Source organism: Apostichopus japonicus, chromosome 3 (genome assembly GCF_037975245.1).
Source record: "Apostichopus japonicus isolate 1M-3 chromosome 3, ASM3797524v1, whole genome shotgun sequence".
NCBI classification, from domain to species: domain Eukaryota; kingdom Metazoa; phylum Echinodermata; class Holothuroidea; order Aspidochirotida; family Stichopodidae; genus Apostichopus; species Apostichopus japonicus.
This window is the reverse complement of record NC_092563.1, coordinates 20,805,916-20,829,525: the sequence shown is the minus strand read 5'-3', so window position 1 is coordinate 20,829,525 and position 23,610 is coordinate 20,805,916. Positions and strand designations below refer to the sequence as shown.

Below are 23,610 nucleotides of genomic sequence, written 5' to 3'. Positions count from 1 at the left end.
CCTCAGCCTTAGTTTTCCTCCGATCTACTGTGCGATTCTATTCAAATGACAGAGGCAGTTGAATTAAAAGGGTGCATATTCAAATGTCATTTCGACGAGTTTTCATGTGCATGCGGAATGGTCATTAATATTTGAAGGAATAGGCTACTTTAAGACACAGTATTTCTCAAACAGAGTTATTTTTTTTTTCGCTGTTCTTTGAGATAGACTGATTACTCCAGCCTCTTTTATTTGTAAGCCTCTGATGTTGAATGGTTTACTTCTCACTAAAGTAGTAGGTTAAAGCGGTGGGCCTAGTTTATCGACGTTGAGAAGTTGAAAATTTGAGAGGTTGAGAATTCAGTCAATCACAGGCACTTGCAAGTAATGTAGACACAACCTACGGTGACAAACACAACTGCAACTGCAATTATCACCAATATACCAGCAGGTGTAACTGAAATGAGACAGAAATATATATATACATATAAAATAATAATCATAATAAAAAATAAAATAATAATCATAATTAAATCATAATCATAATCATAATCATTCAAATCCTATTCCCATCCCTTCTCCTATTCCTAATCCTAATCCTTATCATCATAATCATAAACATATTCATATTTTTAATCGTAATCGTAATTGTAATCGTATTCGTAATTGCAATCGTAATCGCAATCGTAATCGCAATCGTAAACGTAATCATAATCATAATCATAATTTTCCGCAAGCCACTGATATGGTATCTCACTAGTCGTAACACACGTCATGATCACACAGTACTATTAATGTAAGAAAGCTGCAGGTTTGAGAGTGGATCAAGTTGTTTAGGCTTCCCCACCCTGTAGACTATCCTGTGTGGCATTTTTTTTAAAACAAGGCTTTAATTTGATTCTCTTGTAAAAGCAGTGTCTTTCTCATTATAAAAACAATGTTTGGAATTTTACAGACATTCTTCGTGACTGTCTCGTTCTGTTACAAGCCTGTACGCATTGACTTTGTACTTCTCTACGGTATAGTATTTTCAAAGTAAAACTAAAGCAAAAAGTGTTAGCAAACTGCTTATCCACTTCATAGCCTGTGTAAGAGAATGTGTACAAGTAAGTGGGCCTGACGTTCGAAAAATCTCAGCCTCTGAAGAAGATCCTGCTAGGATCGAAACTTCAGGCCCACTCACTGTATAGTATTTGCAATAGCCATACTGGTAAACAGCGCAAGGAATGCAAACATTCTGAGGTATGGTTATAACTATTTCAATATTGACAGTATAACAGACAGTTCGACAGTTTCAAGTAATAATAAAAAAATATTACGTGGGAGTGTTAAAATAGCTTGTTATATTACACTTATGAACCTTGAAAACCAAATTTGAATGTTTGTATAGAAGATTACCTGCATTGATATTCAGGTCACGTGATGTTCAGAAGACGTGGTCCTTTCCTATATACAGGACTATATACTATTGGTTGTATGGATTCCACTATAAGCTAAGCATAGTATTAAAAGTTGTAACTTATAGCCTACTGTTCATCATAAACATGAATATTCCCATTCTCTCATTTATAGGGTTAGAGGTGAATCAGTCGTTTGTTCTCGCAATACATACCTAAAAGAAGTGCTAAACACCGCAAAAGTTCTTAATTTATTAAATTAGTGCTTAAATTGTTATTTAAATTATTTCGAAGTTGGTTTGAAGTTTGCTTACGAATAGGTTAACGCCGGTGTTGGTTTAAAAAAAAATCTAAACATGACATAAATATGCACTCATCAAACTTAATTAGGTAAAGAAATCGCGAAGAAGGCCCTTGTCTTAATTTGATCAAATGGGACCTTATTTTAAGTGATATTCAGAGGATTTGTTGGTATGGTCAAATTATTATCCATCATCATCAAATAACACATAAGACATGAACGCCTAACCGGAATCTTATCGCCAATAATGTTTACATATAACCATTAGGGTATCAATGTATACACCTTTGAAATAAGCTTAACTCTATGAAATGCTCTTTGGATGCTGAGGTGATGGTGACTTCACCTCCTTATGCTGTCTAATATTAATGTCCTTTTAACTTCAAATATGATCAACAGGAAGCCCTTGGATACCATTCAACGCCATTTTGTCCTTGGCAAACTTGACTGCATTGCATGTAAACAGTCACATTATTTGAGGTCATAATAGTCTTGTTTTTTTAATCTCTTTCATGATACCCAGATATTTAAAGGATCATATCCTCAGGGTGCAGTCTTAAATGTTCATGTGAATCCTTTTATTAATAATTAATTACCGGTTATAATAAGTTTGACCAAAACGTGTGATTTGAACCTCATATCAACATCAGATTTCATGCTATGAAAAGTCATATATTTCCTATCGAGTTCTTGTGAGCATTTGAGTATCTGTCCTAATAGCCTACAGGTTGTATCACTAATGGTATAATAAATGAGCTTTCGTTGTTTAATGGGTCATCCTGCAAAAAAGTAAAAGTTGTATAGAAAATGCAACCTGCAATGATCACAGTGTTACTATAAAGACAATGATTATGCGTACATTTTAAATACGAACAACTTACATGAAAATGACCCAACGCAGACGAGAAAACTACAGGTAGCTGATGTGTTTCCGGCATCATCAGTTGCGGTATACGTCACTCTGGTGCACCCAAAATCAAATTTATTATCAATCGGTTTGTCTTTCACGATATTGAAGGTTGTATCATTATTGTGTTCGACTACCGGTTCATCCAGAGCAACTTCGAGCGAACTGTTCTTATCGGCGTTTACAAAAGTCATGTCGCTAGGACAAGTTGTGAAGGTGAGTGTATTTTCGATTGCCAAGGCTATAGATGAAATGTGTAAGATAGATTTCTAGTAACGACTAATTTGTTATCAAACATTAAATCCATTAAAGAAAAGAAAAGGATACATACACAGGCCTATGTAATGCGTTGGAATTTCAGGATTCTGAATGGGGATATAGACTTTATTCTCGGCCGACCTCTACCCCTTTACGTCCACCAAAAGTGGATCAAGAATCATTCATTTTTGATTTGCATGCAGTAAACTTGACAGGTCTAACAATATACGGCAGTACATAATAATCATGGAGAAATGAATTATCTGCATGTAACTTAATAAGCCATTTGTTAACGCTAGAAACATCTATAGATGTTCCATTTAGACAAATAACTTGTTCATAATTCTTTCGAAGGAATGTCGCACTTTACTAGGAATAATTTGGCATGACACGGATTGACATCTAGAGCCCCTCCCGCGCCCTCCCCAACCCAGCTGATATTCTTGAATTCTTAAATTTAACTCGAATATCCAGAGCGGTATAAACTTGTTTTTATTTATTTTTTATTTCCAGGATGAATGACGCTTCCTTTAATGCAGTAACTGAGTTTTGACAGCATTTAAGCCTAACTTACCTAAACAATAGTTGTTCAAAATAAACACTTCTGTATGATTTGATTTCACTCAATGAAATTCCGAATTTCCTTTAAAAGGATGTTTCGCGATAGCCAAATGATGGAAATGAAAGAATTAAATTAATTGAACCACATGTTTGAAAATCAAATTTAACTAGACTAAAACTAACGAAATTCGTCAACGCTAGTATAATTATTTGGAGGGGGGGGGGGGGGGGGAGGGCAGGAATTTTCCTTTTATGTATATTACAATGGACAAATATAGCCTACCAAATTATCACCTTCAGAGCTGTTACATGTAGGTAGTTAGTCAAATCTTTGCAAGTCTCACCAAGTTAAAGAATCAAATGACAATTTTTATACAAAATGTAACCTTCCCTTTAGCTGTCACAAAAACAAAACATCGAAAGCAACTTAAAGATGAAAACATATTTTGGCATATGCTTACATGAAATTCCTGATAGTGCGATAGCAAATATGATCTGGTAGAAGGCATCCTATAAGAAAAGGAGAAGTAGAAAAAACGTAAGAAATTACTTGCACCTGCATGGAAATAAACGTTTAATTCAGCTGCAGAATTTAAGAGAAATTCTATACCGTCGATAAAGTGTTTAGGTAGCGGGTGGAATAGACTATTGATGCATGACCAACATTTTCTGGGAGATGGACGCTGATCTAAGCCGTATAGAAATATATGGAAAACCTTGTACTCTAGTTCAAAATCTAATCAGTAAGGGTGGGTAAACCTATAGGTGCCATAGAATTGACCAAGTCACAGCAGCATCCTATTGTATACACCTCCGTATATGACTTTAATCAACACATAGAACAACACATAGAAAACATATAGGGACACATCTCGTAAGAGGCAAAGCGTGATCCGTCCATAAATAAAACGGAGGCGATTAATGTAACTCTAGACCTATATAGCAAAATGACTTGAACATAATGGCTCCCTGCTTTTATATGAGCCAAAGAGAATAACAAACATATAGCAAAGAAAAACATAATCACCAGCTACACATATCGATGCAAACTTATTTTGAACTTCATTTGCATGATAAAGGAAATAATCTTTGACACTTCTACAATATCACGGATAAGTCATGTCAGTTGTCTCTATACTCTAGTCACCAAGTGACGAATTAAGTGTATAATTCAACGGAGAAATTAATATATAGCATATACGTGTGCCACCGGATGTTCTATTACTGAATATGATGAAGCTTGCTTAAGACTACCGAATACAGTGCGGAAATTCTATGATAACTTTATATTTGTCCATATAGCTCTGCCAACAATGCACTATAGTTTACAAGTTACACCCAGTGAAGCCCTGACAACTCTCAGGTTATACATTAGCTTCCAACTCTATAAAATAATACGCAGATTTAGGCAAGCATGTACAGGCCTATATCCAATCGGTTATAAATACAGCTAAAAATGACAACAACGTTCATTATCTAATTGATTTCGTCCTACTTATGACCGTTGAAATTTCAGTACGTTAACAAGAGAATGGCAATGGAAAAACTTACCATGGTGAAATAATTCGCGTTATCTCCTGTGAAGCAACTCAGATTTCTTGACAGCTCTTGGTTTGATATATTGTGTGATGGCCTATATCAAAAAGTTATACTGAACTTAAAACGAAGAATCTATTGACTGTTGGATTCTGACTTTCGTGAACAACAGCATAAAATATCCCCATTGAGAAACATTTGAAACGTCTATTTGATGGTAATACTGTCCACCTTTAGCGATCGACGAACAAGGAGATAAATAACATTAAAGAATCTAATGACATTTGCATTCCGACGCTCTCGATAAGAAATATAATGTTGGAATTCCCAAATCGCGCGGCAACCTTTGAACTTTTAATGATCAAGAACAGCCACTAGATATTCCTTAAGTGCGCCCTCATTTAAAATCGTAGGAATCGTATTAATCCTAAATTAGTCGAGCTTATAAGGGGTAATAGTTGATAGGGATTCTACCGATACATCATCACACAACGGAGGGATTACATGAGATTGCAAAGCTGACTCTTGTTTCAGTGTTTCAATACTTATGAGTGAATACTTAGTAATCGAGATCATCCAGGGCAAGGAGAACTTACAGCAAAAAACTCTGAACCAAGCGGTAGGACATGTAATCCCTCCTTTGTGTAATGTGTCGGTAGAATCCCTATCAGCCATCACCCCTTACGCTAGGTTAATTAAAGCTCACAGCACACGTGCTGCAGCACTAGTGTCATCTGCATATGCCAGACCTGTGAAAGATATTTTGCAAATATAGGAGGTTGGCAGGGAGGAAAATAATTTTGCTTCATTCTATAATATGCCTATTTACCAAATGCCAACAGGTGTTCAGTGATGCAGTATTGCAACTGACTTAGTAACTTAGTCTTCTAATAGCCAACATTAAGATCGACTTTCTGTTTTACTCTTTTGTGTAAGTAAAAAGTAATCCAAAGTAAGAGGCACAGTGTTAACACTGTTGTTTATTAAGAGTAAACCGTTTTTTAATTCATTCCTGAACTAGCCAAAACTTGACATAATCATTTTGATAAAGTGTCTTTGGACAAGGGCCTAAATGGCTTGGAATGACTTATGTAGAAATTTCACTCATTTCCCCTTAGATGTCATGTGACACTCAAATACAGCAATAAACCTTTACAAATTACATTGACCCGGTCGTCATGTGAATAGTCTAATATAATCACACTGAGAACTTTAAAGCCAGGTCTAGATTGCAAGGCTGGGCATGCTTATTGAAAGTAAGCTGCACACACTGTTGACCTTACACACATACACATATACATATACACATATACACTCTAAAAACAACCTGGTGAAAGTTCACCAGGAACTGGTGAAATTTTAGCAAGAGCTGCATTTGTATGCCGCCCTCCATATCCTGGTTGTTTTCACCAGGTTTACTGGTGAATGAGATTTTAACCAAATTCTGGTAGAAATAGCCAAGAAATCCTGGTTAAATTTCCTGGTTAGATTTTACCACTATTCTGGTTAATATCAATGGGTATTTCACTCCATTCCTGGTTAAATTAACCAACATTTCCTGGTTGATGTGACTACTATCCTTGTTAATATCAAACGTATTCCACCTCTTTCCTGGTTAATTAAACCAACATTTCCTGGCTGGTGCCAATACTGTCCTGGTTAATATCAAACGTATTCCACCTCTTTCCTGGTTAAATTAAACATTTCCTGATTGATGTGACTACTATCCTGGTTAATATTAAAGAATTTGCTACCTCATTCCTGGTTAAATCACCACTTGTTAATACTATTGGGTATACCACCTTATCCTCGATAAAGTTGCAATGGCTTCAAATTATGGAAAGGCAAAACATTAACTATAAAACAACATTATTAATGTTACTGAAAGTTCATTTGTGTCTCCTTACTTTTGAATTTTGAGTTAATGAACATTCGCAAAATAGTTAAATTAAAACCTCAAATATTTATACCATGAATTTTTTAGAAATTCAATACTGAAGTCAATTTTTTTAGGACAGATGTTTCACATTACCATCGTCACATCCCGAACGTCATCCGTGAAGTATAACAGGAAATACCAAGACAGTGTTCAGCACTTTTTTCACAAGGAAACAAATTCACTTGAACAGTTTTTACTACGGAACAAGAATTGAACAAAAGTTGACTTAATTATAGGTCACGTGCTATAATTGAACTAAGGCAAATGGACTTCATCAAAGCCTCTCTCTCAATAACTTTTATGTTACGACAAAAGTCAGCCCTGTAGCAGTAGCTACTTTTCTTTAAACTAGATAGGAAGGTCTTAACATATTTATATTAACATTGTTGTTGATATTACCTTTGATGACCTTTTACCAAATTTATTTTTTAATTTAATTATTGGTAATTAATTTATATTCTGATTTTAATTACCAATATATTTTACCACTTCGCACTGGTAAACCGAACATCTTTAACCATTAAGTATTAAATCATAGCAAGGCCTGCAAGACAATAATTAGGTTACCAACGATACCATTAATGATTTATTCATCCTCCTTTGACCTCACATTCTTGTGCCAACTATTTTAACTCAAATAAAAAATTGTAATTTGTAGCTTATAATAATCACAAGAAAGATTAATTTGAAAAGATTTTGAACTAACAGTTAACAAATAGACCGAAGTGTCGTTCAACATGAAAAGTTCTGAAACTCCCAACCCGTATGACCATCTTCATTCTTGACAATAATTATGATCACTTTTGAATACATCCACATGTCTGTCCGTGGACCGAGAAGCATTTCCAAAGAATTAACTAGACTGACCCCTACATGACCTTGCACATAACATTCCTAAACACCTCTATATGTCTCTTCATCACAGGTCATCTCTGTCCAAGTTTCATTGAAGTTGAACAAGCAGGTTTTTTTCTTCAATTTTGGACAGAGTGATGGATTGCAAATGTTCCCCCTCATGTACAGCTACAATCACATTCTTGATGTGCATCGTTCAACCCAGAGATATTCTTCTACTGCAAAGCTGTTTTACTTAGAAGCCTATCTCAATTGTTCACCTCCTCCAGGTATTTTGGCATGCTTGTACTGTAATCAGTGGGCTATCAGCTAACACAATGCCATGTAAATCAAACATTAAGCTAAACAATAAAACTTACTTGATTTACATCTATTAATGATTTCAAGGAGGTTGCAATATTGTATGCAGTGCTATGCACCCTTCGATGTTGACCTTCCCCAACACAACAGAGTGACAAGAGAAAATGCCAAGTTCTTCATTTCATCTGCAAGAAAAGATTTGTGAAATTGCTGTAAATTTGACACAGTAAAATAACATTCACTGAAGTTTCTTCCCCCATCCTCCCCACCCCCCTCTTCAGAGATCAATGCATCTCACTGCTCAATGACTACAATTGTTACAAGGACTGACACATACTGAAGGCCATGGTCACACTCTTTGTGTCCAACAGACATGTAATTTAACAATTCAATTCACTTTTATGGTTTAGAAAATAGGACAGCAGCTTGATTGACCCCCTAATTGTGAACATAATCAGGCTTCTTGATATTTTTGGAATGTACTGCGCTCCTCTCCTACCTGTCTCAATGCTACTATTGCACCTTTCCATTCACCTAGCTAACCTACAAACTGACAATATTTTAGAACTTCACTCCCATTGACCCCCTCCTCTGGTTACATCCATCACGCCTCTCTCCTAAATTCACAAAGTAAAGAAGCGTAATTCTACCGACATGTTCACTTGGTAGGAATTATACTTGTTCACTGTTTTCAGTTGTGTTTTGCATCTCATCAACATGAAGACAATTTAGTGTCATTGGTGTCTAGTGCCTGTTGAATATTAGTCTTATGCATTTTCATGTTACTTACTTACACCAAATTACTGCAAACAGATGGTCATTTTTAAAAGTATGTAAACTGAATACAATCGAGAGGTTTAATTTGGACATGATACCCAGTATGAAACCAATTTTTTTTTGCACATATATGTATGCTGGTTTTTGTCATTAATTATTTTTATGGGAGCCATGAAAAATAATATTTTTATGAAATAGGTCTGGATTCCCTTGGCATTAAAACCTGATCGAAGATTTAAATCATGTGATTGAACTATGTTAGACCATTGATTAACTTAATTAATAACATTTAAAGATAACATTGGATCAATTTCAAAACTGATCAGTGTGAGCAAGTGCGAACCCATTGCAAGGTTTAAGGAGTTACTGCTTAGTTCCTTAAAATGCATAGCTGATTGTATTTCGACATCCTCTAATTCGATCAAATAATTTTACATTGAATCTTTACACTTGTACCTTTCCAATGATGTATAATACATTGTGTTGTTTTTGTTATGGGACTTGGAAAACTGGATCAACCCTAGCAATTTTGGACAAGGAAGTTGCTCTATTCGCAAACATTCCTAAGCGCTCAAGTGACTGCAAGTCACCCCATTAGCAGAGTCTTTGAGGAAAACTTTCGATCAAGCTATTATTTCAGCACAATGAACACTGCGCCCATATGACACTTTATCATACTGTCAATATCAAAATTAATAGAAATTCATATAGCCACAATTGCCTTGTTATTCTAATATGCATACTCAATTGTTATCTTCAGCCGTGATACACCCCATACTGTATAGGTGCAGAAAAAAATTGTACATCTAATGAATCGAGCAAGTGGAGTGTCTTATTCAACTTTTAATGTCATTTCCGGTACTTGAGAGGCACATGTCAAACAATCTTTCTTGCTTGTAGGATATCATAACCGTCATCCCATGTTTTTATGGCATGTGGATCTATCGTTAGGGTTACAGTTTTAAGAAAAAATGAGGTGGTGATAATTGTTGTCATTAGGCCATAGTCATATCGCAGCCGGTCTAGGGGCCTAGGCTAACTATATCCAAGGTCCAGTGAATAACAATACAGCATTGATCTGTGCAGACGACATTAGTTAATTAATAAGATTCATATGTAATTGCTTCTACTATCGCTTCCCAAGAATTACCTGTGCAACTGCAGTCCATTGCCACATTTGACGATATTGGCACCCAAATGAGGCACACGATATCACCATTTCGAGTGATTTAGGTCATCTTTATCAATTTAGTTATGTCAAAGACGTAGTGTTTGTATTACACGCCGGCACTTTCTTGCCGTACAAGCAAAGCGCCACCAGTTGGATGGGTGCCTTCAGTATGCGCATGACGCATGACGTCATTCTTCCTACTTCAATTATATATATATATATATATATATATACATATACATATATGTGTATAAATAGACGTGAAACTTCTATTATGTGCCGGGTAGGGGTCTATAGTACAGAAAGCAGTATAGAATATATTGGTAATAGGCTGACATTTTCATTCGTTCTTTATCATAGCCATAACTATATGCGCACGTTCGAAGGAAAAGATATAGTGCCAGCATTTTTTTCTTTTTAGAAAATCAGGCGTGACGATTGTAAAAGGCTCTACTTTTTTTCTGATTTAGCGTTAGATTGGTAATAGGGTTTAGCTCATATCATAGACTAGGGCAGTTATAGCTCTCGACTTGCAACGGTTTTCGTCACAGCAATCGAGTATCTATGATGGCATATATTCCTATTATAGTCTTTAGCAATTCACCCCAAGTGTTCCCCTATGTCAGTAAAGTGCCAAAAAGCAGCAGGAGAACATCTTTTTTGATATGTTATCAATTATGATCTGGTTTATTGTGGCTTGCATACAGAAGGGCCTGAACGAAAGTATATGTGGTGCACTTTTAGACCACTTTAGGCCTCCCATGCAGGAGCAGAGTAAGGAAATTGTTTACTACTGAGCAAAGAGGTTTGTTTGCAAGTGAAGAAAACTTCCGGCTCTCATAGCAAAAAATCTGCATGGTCATGGTACGGAAAATTGATGGTGCCATGAAAGGCCAACTTGTCAGCTATACGGTGATGAGTAGGGTTTAACAAGTGAGAACTTCTATCTAGACTTGAAGGCCACATTACTTTTATGATTTAGTGTGCACGTCAATGGGTCATTTAAAAGGCGTATGCTACCCTATCGAACTGAGGTAGGCTATATATGGTAGACTACATAATGATGGAGCGCGGTTTTGAAGCCGGGGGAATCGACGTTGTATGGTTGTTAGTGTCAGTGGCAACGACAACACGTGAAATATGCGCATCAGTGGAAGGAGTCGGGAGAAATTGGTAGATAAATAAATGATATCCCTTTATTGAGGAGGAACATAAGCACCAATCGAAGCCCATCTCCCCGTTCTCCAATCCCCACCCCCACTCCCACCCCACCCGAATACACACACACACACACCTAGAGTAGTTAAAATAAGGGACACTCTTCATTTAGACACATACAAATTTCAAGTGGAATACGAAAAGCAGTAGTAAAGGTTTTCTAGCACCACGTGAGTAACTCGGGTTTTTAATAACTATCTTGATCACTTTTCCTGGTCGATGGAAGATGTAATGGTCTATGCATGCCGGCATGTTTCTTGTAGCAGTCTGTTCAACATATTAATACATTATGAATATATGAACTTCTATAAATAATAATACACCTGTTTGTGCATTAGTAGTGCACAGTTTTATTGATAATGAAAACAGAATCTACTGGTAGGTTTTGCCGTACGCGTATGGATGCATCACGACAAAATTGTACTATAAATGGTGGTGTGTTGTTAGGCAGCTTAACTGTATGCCGATTATTTCACTACAACGTAAACCTGTAGAAGTTTCGAATATTTTCGATTCAATTAATTTACGGCAAGCAAATATATCAACAAAAAAATGGCTATAACTGGCATACATAAAAGCTACCCATTTCTCCCAGGTCCCTCTTAAGATGTTGAAATAAATGTGTGAGTGAGCAGTAAAATGGAGAGGAATTCGTTCCCCGCGCTCCATAGTTAGTTGGCTTGTAATTATGGGTTAACTATAATTAAGGGCTAAAATAAGAAATATTCATGAGCCCAACACTCCACGTCATAGTCTGCACATACTTAATGAGATTCCCAAAATTATAAAAAAAAAACTTCAAATGTGCATGTACTGAATATGGGGCAAATTGGCTAGGTGTCGGTATGGTACTTTAATATAAGTATTTTTCTGTTGAATGTGATCTTTGTTCGACTTAACTTAACTCTACCCATGCAAGCAGTATTCCGTGAGGCAGAAATGTACATTCACTCTTGTGAGGATGTCTTTATAGTCAGCAGTAATTCTTGATAAATCAAGGTCTCAGAAAAAAGAAAACTATATGAGCGCCAATAATGTTTCTATGGCTATTCCGTTTTTGAGGATATCAAACTTTTGAAATATGCTAGCTATCTGGAATGCTCTTGTACAATTCAATATGCTAATGTCGGCTACACTCAGTCCAGGATTTATATGTTAATGTTTATCCATGATGTTAATTCTACCTACTCACACAAAACAAGTTCCTTTAAAGTCATATGAACACCAGGACACTCTTCGATAGCATGCAACACTATATGTTTTCCTTAGCAAATTGCTATTGCATGGTAAAAATTTGTTTGAGGCCATAAAAGTCTTATGCTTTCCTATGGATTTCTTGTGTTGAACCCGACGAACTAACGGTTATATGTTAGACTTAGTAGTCCAGCCACTCAATAAATTAGTGGACATCTCAGATGTTTAAAGAATCATTTCTTGGAAACAATATAATGTAGCATTAAAATACAACATAGACTACAAGTATTGTGCTTGAATGATCTACAAACATCAACATTAAGTTTTTTACAGTATGTAAATGGTTAAAAAATTAAAGAGAGTGAAGACTCGCGCACAAAGATGCCGGTAATGTGACCTAGTTCCGAATGAGGTGTAACAGAAGTGTTAGACGCCACCATCGATGCCAGAAAATACACGCAAAGCTTGCTATACCGTCGTCGGTAATTAGACACTTTAGTGCACAGTCAATACATGCAGCTACGGTCAATACCCACAACAGTGTACATAACAGCGATGGATATCTCAGATCCAGATAAAAGATAACAAGGTATCACGTTCATTACTGTCTGCATTTTGTAGCAACAAGAAAAAAACTTCACTTACAAGCAACGGAAAGTTAACTTTTTCAGAGGGCGGCACGCGGTTTAAGGCGAGTCTTCAATGTCTTTGAGCCAGTACTTCGATATGTATACTTTAATTTCCTTTCAAATACTGAGACGAAATTCGTATACTCTACGAACCTCTTTCTAACTAATAAAATTCCATGAGACGGAACCAAAAGAGAGGATTGTAACAAAAGCACCTCGCTCTGTATATTGTAAATGTTGGTCGTTTTTCATCGACATTGTCTAAGAGTATCGGTTTACGTAGACAACCAGCAACATGAACGAGATAAATGTCGAAAAATGCAACCCCAAGTTATTTAGCAAGAATTATTATATTCTGTAAAGATTCCACAATGTTATGTTCCGTCACACACTAGGCTGAATCTAAAATACTGAAGATCCTAACATCTTAAAGTCGGTTAGGTTCTGGTCCGTAGACCCCGTACCGAACTCTGCTTCTTCTTTTTGTCTCTCGTTCTGTTTTGCAGATGCTACGGTGGCCCACAAGGAACATTGGCAATACAATAAAATAGACGACTGTAATGTCGACATTTCGATTGGCTGTTTGACGTTTTATCTGAAAATTACGACGCTTTATCTCGATGCTTTCCGTCAAAGTCTCGACCTTACATCTCGAAATTTCAATTTTCGGTTGAATTTCGTTTGGACAAACTGTTCATAAGAAGATCGAAATTTCGACGGATTAAAGAGCCACAGGTATAACGAAGTAAAAATGGATCACTTTATCGTTGAGTTGTTCATCATGTGGTGTCAACGTTCATGACGCTCAAGAAGACGTCGTCTTGAACGTTGTTGCGTTGTCGAGAAATTTGAAACTTTCTTTCGGACAAACGGGTAAAAATGTTGCAAGTCATCACTCCATCTCCGTACTCGAAGCTCTGTGACGCCCCTGCGCATGAGGCATGTTCTATGTCCTTCCCCTTGGTGATGGCATAATGGAAACTATCACATGTTATCTATATATAGCACCTTGTACCAAGCTTTGCAGAATTCGTCATGTCTGTTCAGTTGTGATACAATTTCGTGTTTTGTTGGTTCGTTGTTTGCACACGAGCTGGCAATAATCAGAAAACGAACACTGTTTCAGAGATAACTGATTAAGAATTTATGTTGACTGATTAATATTTTTATGATGTGCACACAAAAACTAACATGGTTGATTGTATGAATGTAATGTGACAAACCTAATATGTCAAAGATGAATAACATGGAACATTTGGTTCTTGTCCCGTGTTCAAAATCCATTTCTTGCAATTTGATGAAAATTCATGGCATAAAGTTGAAGATGTGCTTACTATGTGCTAACATCACCATACTAGTATGAACCAAGTTAAACGTTAAGCCCCGTCCATTTATCAATATTTATATGAGATGAGAACCAAGAACAATATGGCACATCTACTCATCATGTGGCATCTATTTACCAAGTATCACATTGATTCAACCTGTGTTTGTTGAGATATCGTGTTGGCAAGCTGGTTTTGACGATTTCCCCCCAAAACCCACCCACCATGAACATCTATGGGGGAAATTGTTGTTACAAAGAACATGCACTTAATGTAATAGTTACATCACCATACCGAGTAAGAACTAAATCGGACATACGGTTGCTGATATATTAACATTTTAAGAATTTTATGTTGAACCCAGTCTACTCATTGGTATTCTTTAGATAGGAACCACAAACATTAGGGCACATTTACAAATCACAGGGAATGAACTAACCAAGTATGACATTAATTCAGCATGTGGTAGTGGAGATATACAAGCTAGCCATCACATACACACACACACGCACACACACGCCAGCACGCATGCAAATCTTACTGAGCCTTGTGTGTTAGCATTATTCTTATTTTTGTTTATTTTCAGTTGACCATTTGGGAGTTTATGTCAAGGTTCTATAAATAGAGATGGTGAATCTACACACTAAGTACACATTAAAAACCACACCGCAAACAACACATTGACAGCACTTGTATTTGAAGCAAACACTCTAATAAGTTTCTTCTATAACTATGTAACTATAGATATAAGCTATCAGCGAGCCTCTTAGTACTTTAAATTGTTTACAACATCAAATTTAACAAGGAATACGTTTTGGTCCAAGACACTCAGACCTGCAGTCTCAACAGCTAGAAAAGGAATCCGTCTCGGTGATTCTGCATAGATACAACAATGGTTATTCAACCGGAGAACAGACACGTGACAGATACCTGGTTTAAGAGACCCTCTGTAACTTCACGATTTTGCAAGACGTACGCCGACATAAGCCAATGCTTTACCAGGGAGCTGCTAGTAGCAGCTCCCTGGCTTTACTATAGATTCATTGTGGCAAATTGGAGTCGAAACTATAGCGTAATGTTACACCCAATTTAACTCAAGATAGATAGGACAAACATAAGTATAAACAATTGCAGTACTGTTGACCATGTTTTCTGCTATTGCCTATAAGTTTATAGATAAGAGTTCAGGCTAACAACTACATCTTGCTTCGCCGATTACGTGTGTTGACGAATAGGCGCTTCTAATAAGAAAAATATGTTGAAATTGATATGCGCGACACACAGTTGCTACTATTTAAGGACAGTAGTTGAGGCGTAGCGACTGTGGATGGGGACATAAGGTCGGGGATAAAATATCATGTTTTCCATATAATAAATTGGAGTCCCTATAAACCCCCAACACTACACGGAAGGGAGGAACGATCTTCATTCAAATATACAATTTGATGAATCGGAATATCTTATTAAAGATGATGTTACACATTTCTACAACGAAATCTGTTTAATTTGTATCAGTCAGTAGTAATGCAGATCTCTAAAGAGTATCTTTCTTTACGATTACTGACCAGGAAATACTAACTACGGTATATCTTTAGTGCCATAATATATGTCATCACTTGTCATGCCATTGTTCGGCTTATCCCAGGAGATGAATATCTAGATGATCTCCACACGTTCTGGAATATACTTATCATCTTGTGTCTTTGGTTTACTATACACAGATGTTTCGGTAGACACACGTAGGTCCAAATTCTTCTTCGATTCGTTACATTGACGCGGTCCTGTTGATACTTTAGAGCGTCTTCTCACAAGTTTCTGACGCAGGAGGACCATCGACAACGACAGAGCAGAAACAAGTGAAGTGGTTGCTACGATGAGGAATGAAACCCTATATGACCCAAACTTATCGTAGATAGCACCTGCAAATGAGAGCGAAACGATGGATTAGCTCGTTGAATCGGCGAATATTGCATTATTAAAGGTTTCATGGTGAATTTGCTACAACCTGGTGGTAAGCTGAAGGGAAACGACCAGCCACATGGAAACATAATCACTTACTTTACCCACCACACGCTGGGCCATGAATGTTTTGCCCACATTTATAGGATTATCATTACAACACACTTGTGGGATAACAACTATTCTGTATTTCTTGCCTGTGAGTGACTGGATATACCTTTTAATTACACCTGCGAGCTATCCGATATGGAGATATATTACATCGCTTGGTGTTCAGAATGACACAAACAAGAATATCCCCGATGCAATACGTATAGCTCTAAATGAATTTATATGGAAGTTGGGAAGACAAAGGTTATTTGGACGATACACCCGCTACTCACTTCGCATAAACAATAAACCAGAGATAAAGAACAACAAATGAAAGATTAGGAATTACAATTATTACTAAATTATTTTACAAAGCAAAAAATACTTAAAGCCACAAGCACAGCCAGTTCAATAGCTTTGAGAAAGTGCAGACTGATTGGAGTAACTTTTATTTACCAGCTGGGATGGTTCCTGTAAGAAACCCTATTCCTCTGGATATTGATGTTAAAGTTATCACCTCATCGCTGCAACTCTGTCCTAGGGTTTCAATACTACAAGGATACAAAAGAACGTTAAAGGCCGCCCGGAGAATACCGGTCACTGCAAGAAATAAGAATCATATACTTGCCCATTTGGTTTCACATTCCTATTCAGTAGTACTGTTCACGAGAAGGGAAATGCATGGTATATCTTCAGACACTCTTTGGCTTCGATATTATAACACATGTGTATGTCATTCGAGAACATTTCTCATTGCATCAACACATAATATAGTAATGACATGCATGACCACAGTGACAGTACGAATAGTATTAACGAGTTAATATTATGCTAGTGACAGTGCATGGCTTGCAAAGGATTTCAAAGGTGAGGGGTAGGTGGGGGGGGGGATGAGTTGTTAATTTCTCCTGATTGATTTAGGTAGCGGCAGGGGTTTTCTTTCTTGTTCTCTTGAGTCTTTGAACTCAACGCACACAGCTTATATGATCTGGCCTACACTGGAATAGACGCCAACATATTCCCGTGTCATACATATCCTTTGTAAAAGATTCAGAAATCGATAATATCCTTATATCGGTAGGAAAATGTCTTGAAACATTACGTCCCTGTCTAACTCTCTCTAGTACGCATACGATAACGCTATACGAATTAGTTGAAAGTAAATGAAAATTGTGTAACTGAAACTTACCACAACTCAATACGACGAACTGTGGAAAGGTGGTCGCGACAACCATTGTCAATGAAAGCCCAATCATCCCGATGACCTTAGTCAACAGAAGGTACGTTTTCTTGAACGGGAACCTCTCTCCAATTACAACAAGTGTTACCTTGGTAACCATTTCAAACGTGGCGGTAATTGTCAAAAGCATAGCACCTTGATGTGAAGTTATACCGACACTCTCATAGTAACTGATCTGGAAGATACAGAAGTGAAAAGTATAGAAGGGAATTAGTTTCCCACAAAACATCGTTATATATATCGTCCGTGCCCTCAAACAGTCTGAGAGAGAGAGGTGGAGAGAGAGAGGGGGGAGAGAGAGGCTTCCCTTACAGACAGGTTCTAAGAATTTCACGGCCCTCGTTTGGTATCCACCATATTACGCCATGCAGCCAGGAGATGTCAGATTCTCGCCTCTCCGTTGCTTCCTATCATGGTGTTTCTCTGACGGAAGCTTGTGGTCGTATGTAGTGTCCAACCATACGTCATAGAAGGACGATGCCAAAATCAACCTTTTGATGCTCATGTTTTGCAAAATAGCAGATTTCGTCAATTTCATTTTCAAGATTCAAAATTTTAGCACGGCATTTGCAAGCAACAGGTTGGAAATGCTGGAATTACTAACGCAAACATTCCATGCACGTGTAGAGATCTCTCCACGTTGAACAAGCAATTTTAACGAAGACATTTTAACCACATCTTGCAATTGTTTGTTAGATTGACCCGTCACTTGTTTTATCCAATAGACGGGAATCTTTCAAACCTGCATCAATCGCCTTCTATAGGTACCGTAACTCGGTTAAGTTTCCCTCTGTGATATGCCAATTGGTACCATCGACTTCTAATACCACCGTCACGTGACTGGCGCAGATTCGCGAATATGTCGCTAGTTGCGCAGACGGTAGTTCCTATAGAGACATACCTTGTTCATCGGAACCTGCCACGGTCGATTGAGTAAACACACATATTTGCTTCATTGGTGGTTGTATCTGCATTTCATGTCATATCCTTGTTCTCTAGAAATAAAATTTAAGATGAATCTACCCGGTTAGAGCCAGTAACTTCAGTACCAAATAAGTTATAAGTATATTAAAGAATATATAAGCTGGAAATATGAACTAAATGAGATATGATCGATGATTTTTACAATGATAGCAGGAAATGAAATGTCCTCTACCAAACTGTACAAAACAATTGTACTTGTTGCGACGATACTATTGCATCACTGCAATGAGATCGCGACTTGTATTGCATTGTGTTTCTGGGTGCAGGGAAGATGGGGGGGGGGGCGGTGGAGGGAGCGGTGTGAAGCTGTTTTTCTTTTCAAACAAAACAATAAGAAAAAAAAAACTTATCAAGTAGACGATGCGAGTTCTAACCGCCAGTTTCAGCGATCTTTCCGGTCCGATTCGTTCACTTTTTCATCTCGAAAACTAACTTTGCTCTTTTGAGAAGGCAACAGTGGCAAAGTGTAAATAGCATATCACAATTCGGTAAGACAAATGGCGATGTATATATATATATATATAATACAAATTAGCTTTCTTTCGAACTTACTATGTTTATGAAGAAGACAGCCCATAGCATAGCACACGTTACGGTAAAGATACTATAGAGACACGCATCGACACAAATAACCTTCTTCCATCTCTCTAAACGCGAAGCCATTGTCTTGGTTGTGGTCACGACATCTCCTCTGTCCACTTTCGACTTATCGTCTTCCCGCATGTCGCGGTCATTTTGATGCAGATTAGTTTCTCTTGAGGTACAAACCTTCTGTTGGTGTATTTGAATATTCGATGTGCTTCCTGATATTGCCTCTATGTTATCTTCAAAGTCCCTTCGTGATGATTCATAAACTTTGTCTTTTGGAGGGAACATCAAAACAGCTGGTGGTAACGACAGAATAAGTGTGAATGCACCGATGAATTGCAGGGTTCTTCTCCACCCAAAGGCCTCTACGCTCATATTTACTGGTGTACTACCGACAAGTGTAGCTGAGTTGGTCGGGAAGAGAAACAGCAACAATAAAAATCGTACTATGAAATCAATCAATCAACCAATAATTTACTAGAAACTCTTCCAATTACTGTTTCCTTTCTATTTTTGAAAAGAGAAGAATAACAATGGTTGTAATAAACTATTATGTGTTTCTTTAAGTCAGTCTGATGGTTGTTTTCTGTAACACTGACACATTTACAAGTTACCATCATGATGCAAGCCATATACATTTTCTTTTGTCATATCATGTTCTGATAGTTTGATAACTGTTTCTTAACACTTTTAACATTTCAAGGAAGTGAGATCTTTTTTTGCGCTAACCTTGAAGCGTCTACCATAAGACCAATTCCCAATGTTTGATCCACGTATTGTGTACAGATACCACGCGAATACGTAATTAATGTTCAGGATACGTTTCATTACATGAACATTAGTTAAGCCAACGTTTCTTCTATTCTGTCACTTTCGTCTCCTAGACACATTTTGCATCGAACATTAATCATACGACAATCAATAATATTGTGAAACAATGGAGAAAGCATAGTAAACGGCCGTTCACACCATTTCACATTTAAAGATATTGATAATTTGCATCATTTGGAAAATGTGTACATGGATGGCATGTCCTAAAAATCAGTAAATTTTGCTCACCAATTGTTCCTCCCAACGTGGCAAAAGATATAGCACGAACTGTATTCTTGGTAGGATAGTATTGAACTATCACGCACAGCATGATGAACCAAGATGTCCCTAGGGCGAGACCATAAATGGCGCCCAACGTTACAAAGAGTTGTTGGACCGATTGCGCAAATGACGAGACGAATATTGCACCAGACGCTACGATGATGACGAGGATAAGAGCTGGACGGTGTGTGAAACAGGATTCCAGAAATGTTCCCAGCGGAGATGAGAACATCTGAACACCCCATATGACTGACCCTATCCAACCTGTCGAATTTGGAGCAATATGATTGAAGGGATGATATACAGCGACGCCTGAAGTTGTTTTGCTTAACGAAAATGTTGGAGATTTCCTGCATCTTAAGGTCAATAATCACTTCTATATAGCATTTTGTAGTATGGTAAAGTATGAAGGTTTTAAATTTGACAAATACTTAAAATAATGCAGCTGGCAACAGTAGAGTGAACCGTTAGTGACGACATCACCAAATTCAGCAGGATATGTTTTTGATTTTCATGACAATGTTTTAAGTTAACTCACTTATTCAGAGAAAGTTTGCGTCCGCCGGACCCAAGCAATCGAATATTTTGCGATCCAATTTTGGGTCAACTTGAGATAACCTGTTGATTCCTTGAGACAATTTTTCACCATTTGAGATTACATGTTGACCCCTTGAAGCTCAGAGGGTGACAACTAATAAGACACCCTGTGAGTGGGTTAAACCAGGACTATCAACTGTTTGAGATAGATTTGTTTTCCTGGAAGACTATTTTATTTTATTTAAAATATATTAAATTGAGGGTGACCCGGTAAGCCAGAGCTTATCTTCCCCGAGGCCCTCAGTTTCAAAGACAAATAAAAAAGAATTTTGTAGTAAAAATCAAGTTAAGACGGTAAGATACACCAAGAAAGGAAGCAAATGAAAGAGATTTAAAACAGAAGGTAGAAATACTGACAATAAGAGAAATAAAGTAACTAAAGATAAATGAGAAACCACGTTAAATTGTATGAATACTACCAACGGTAAACAATAACGACTAAAGTCGCTTTGATTTAAGCACCTCCAACGTTTAAGCCTTAAGATAACTTTTCGGTAATTACAAATGAGATCTTTATTCTTCTTCTTCTTCTTCGTTTGCTTTTGGTAAAATGCATCAAAGTATATTTGAACTAATGGAGCTACAGCCTCAGAATGAATCGCTGACATCTCTTCGAATGATTTTCATCACAAGCTATAAACACATAAAGCGAAATCAACTCTCAGCTTATATTCGCCTTTCTTTCGCTCCCCTTGCAGCCCTTGGTTACCCTCTCTTCTATCATGAGACCAGCCATCTACCTCACTTCCAAGTTCCCCCTGGTAAACTATTGATTCATTATTTTACTTGCGTTGATTATACTTGCCTTGAACTTCAAAATCGATATATGACTGAGTATGCTCACGAGAAAGGATACAAGAACAAATCAATAAATATAAATATATATATATATATATATATATATATATATATATGTAGCATATAAAGCGGGAGGCCCGGGTTCGAATCCCGATGGAGGCTGGAAGTTTTTATTCACTGTTCTGGGTTTTCCAACTCACTGCGATTTCAATTATATAAATAAATAAATAAATGTATATATATAGATATATAGCAATGAGAAATTTACCTGTTTCCACTGCGGTCGCGTTCAAGTCTCGCTGAATGTCTACAAAAAGAAGACTAAATGTATTGGCTAGCGAATACATCCCCACATGAATGAAGAACGATGCACCACATACCACCCATCCCCACCTACACTTGATCCATTCTTCCATGCGGCGATTCATGATCTACAACGACGAAGTAAAAATGAGTAAAGCATTTGAACGTTAATGCTGACAGCGCATATGATTGCGTACAAACCATAACAGACGAGTGAATGGAATGATTTGGATTTTACACTTCGTATTGCACTTGATACAAACCAGCGCACACGACCTTCATAACACCGGTAACAATGCACACGCTACTCAAACAAATATCTTTTATGTTGAAATCAATCTTCAGACATTTTGACGAAGGTCCCCCGGTGATAACCTTTGACCTACAATCGTCGTGCCCCAACCAATGAATTGTGCCGTCGTTCAAGTGTGTGCGTAGGCTTACTTACTGCAGTACGGTTTCCACTAAAAAGTACAATCGTGTCCTCCGACTTGTTCAACATTACTCCATGTAACAAACAATGCAAATGCAGTTATTCTATCCTACGCGAGAACATAACAGGAAATATGACTACTTTGCACTCGTTGCCAAAGTATGATGCAACCCGATGACAGGGTTGCGTTATTCATATATCCGTCCGTATATATATATATATATATATATATATATATATATATATCTACGCAGCATATACGGCTGTCTGGTTATTCCAAAGGCAGGCGTTATGTAGCCGATTTATGGAACGCCAAGGAAACTAAACTTTGTACTGCTATAGTGTAGGATACTGCTGTGTGGGAAATATTGCAATTATTTGGAATTGTTAGCATACCGTCTGTCTTGTTATTCCATAGTCAAGCGTTATGAAGCCGATTTATTTATTATTATTATTATAATTGTTATTATTATTTTTTTTTCCCTCCGTTTATTCATCGTTTATCATCAATGCAAACAAAACTTTGCTTTAGATTTGTAACATAACTTCTTCATATTTTTTTATTCCGTTTCCTTTACCCTAGTATTTTGCTATATACTTGCACATGTACTCGAAAAGTGGTGTTCCATTGTAATATATATACTTAGTATTATTATTATTATACACGGTGGTGAGATATATAGACATATTATGGAACACCTTTATACTAAGGTGAGCAAACACAAAAAAAACAGGCCTCTACCCAGACCTTGACAAAGGCTATTAATTAAACTTGGACATTGATACGGTAGAATGCGCCATCAGGTGTTGCATCTTTGAACTTCACCACCTCAGGGTAGATAATGACATGTAAATAAGTTGCGCCCACCAAAATAAGCTCCACCTAGCGTATAAGAGCGATGCGGAAGCTTCGTATGGACTTTAATATAATGAAAATCTTTATTGGTGTTTGTTTTGCAAAGAGGTTATGAGTCTATAAAAATGACTATGGACAATTAGGATAATTTTCGAGGTTAAAACTCTGTTCCACCTTTGGGTAGCAGCTCAGTAAGCGATTGATTGTGGATCTTTTACAGTTTCGATTATCGATCGAAGTAAAAAATCAGGACTTATAGGGGTCATAAGTTATCGATATGTAATTTTTTTAAATCGATTTTTGACCCAATTTCAGACTTTTTT

General features: G+C 37.1%; 2 protein-coding genes across 3 annotated transcripts in view; both read right to left on the bottom strand.

Moving 5' to 3' along the window:
• Positions 1 to 176: 176 nt before the first annotated feature.
• Positions 177 to 23,610, bottom strand: part of LOC139965415 (monocarboxylate transporter 12-like) — a 60,282-nt gene continuing 36,848 nt past the window's right edge. Inside the window, exons 7-9 of the mRNA XM_071967746.1 lie at positions 3,865 to 3,913; positions 2,559 to 2,825; positions 177 to 436 (exon numbers count right to left, since the gene is read on the bottom strand). The gene's annotated coding sequence lies outside the window, so the exon portion shown is untranslated. The remainder of the gene's footprint in view (positions 437 to 2,558; positions 2,826 to 3,864; positions 3,914 to 23,610) is intronic.
• Positions 13,145 to 22,560, bottom strand: LOC139965413 (monocarboxylate transporter 12-like). Of its 2 annotated transcripts, XM_071967740.1 has the most exons (6): positions 21,964 to 22,552; positions 20,268 to 20,564; positions 19,173 to 19,612; positions 17,586 to 17,811; positions 16,853 to 16,996; positions 13,145 to 16,266 (listed from the first exon to the last, which is right to left on the bottom strand). In XM_071967740.1, exons 1-6 carry the CDS (start codon positions 22,121 to 22,123, stop codon positions 16,004 to 16,006), a joined length of 1,530 nt encoding a protein of 509 aa, XP_071823841.1. In that variant the 5' UTR covers positions 22,124 to 22,552; the 3' UTR covers positions 13,145 to 16,003. The 2 variants fall into 2 exon arrangements, with proteins under 2 accessions (XP_071823841.1, XP_071823842.1); XM_071967741.1 differs by lacking the exon at positions 16,853 to 16,996 and having other exon boundaries at positions 21,964 to 22,560.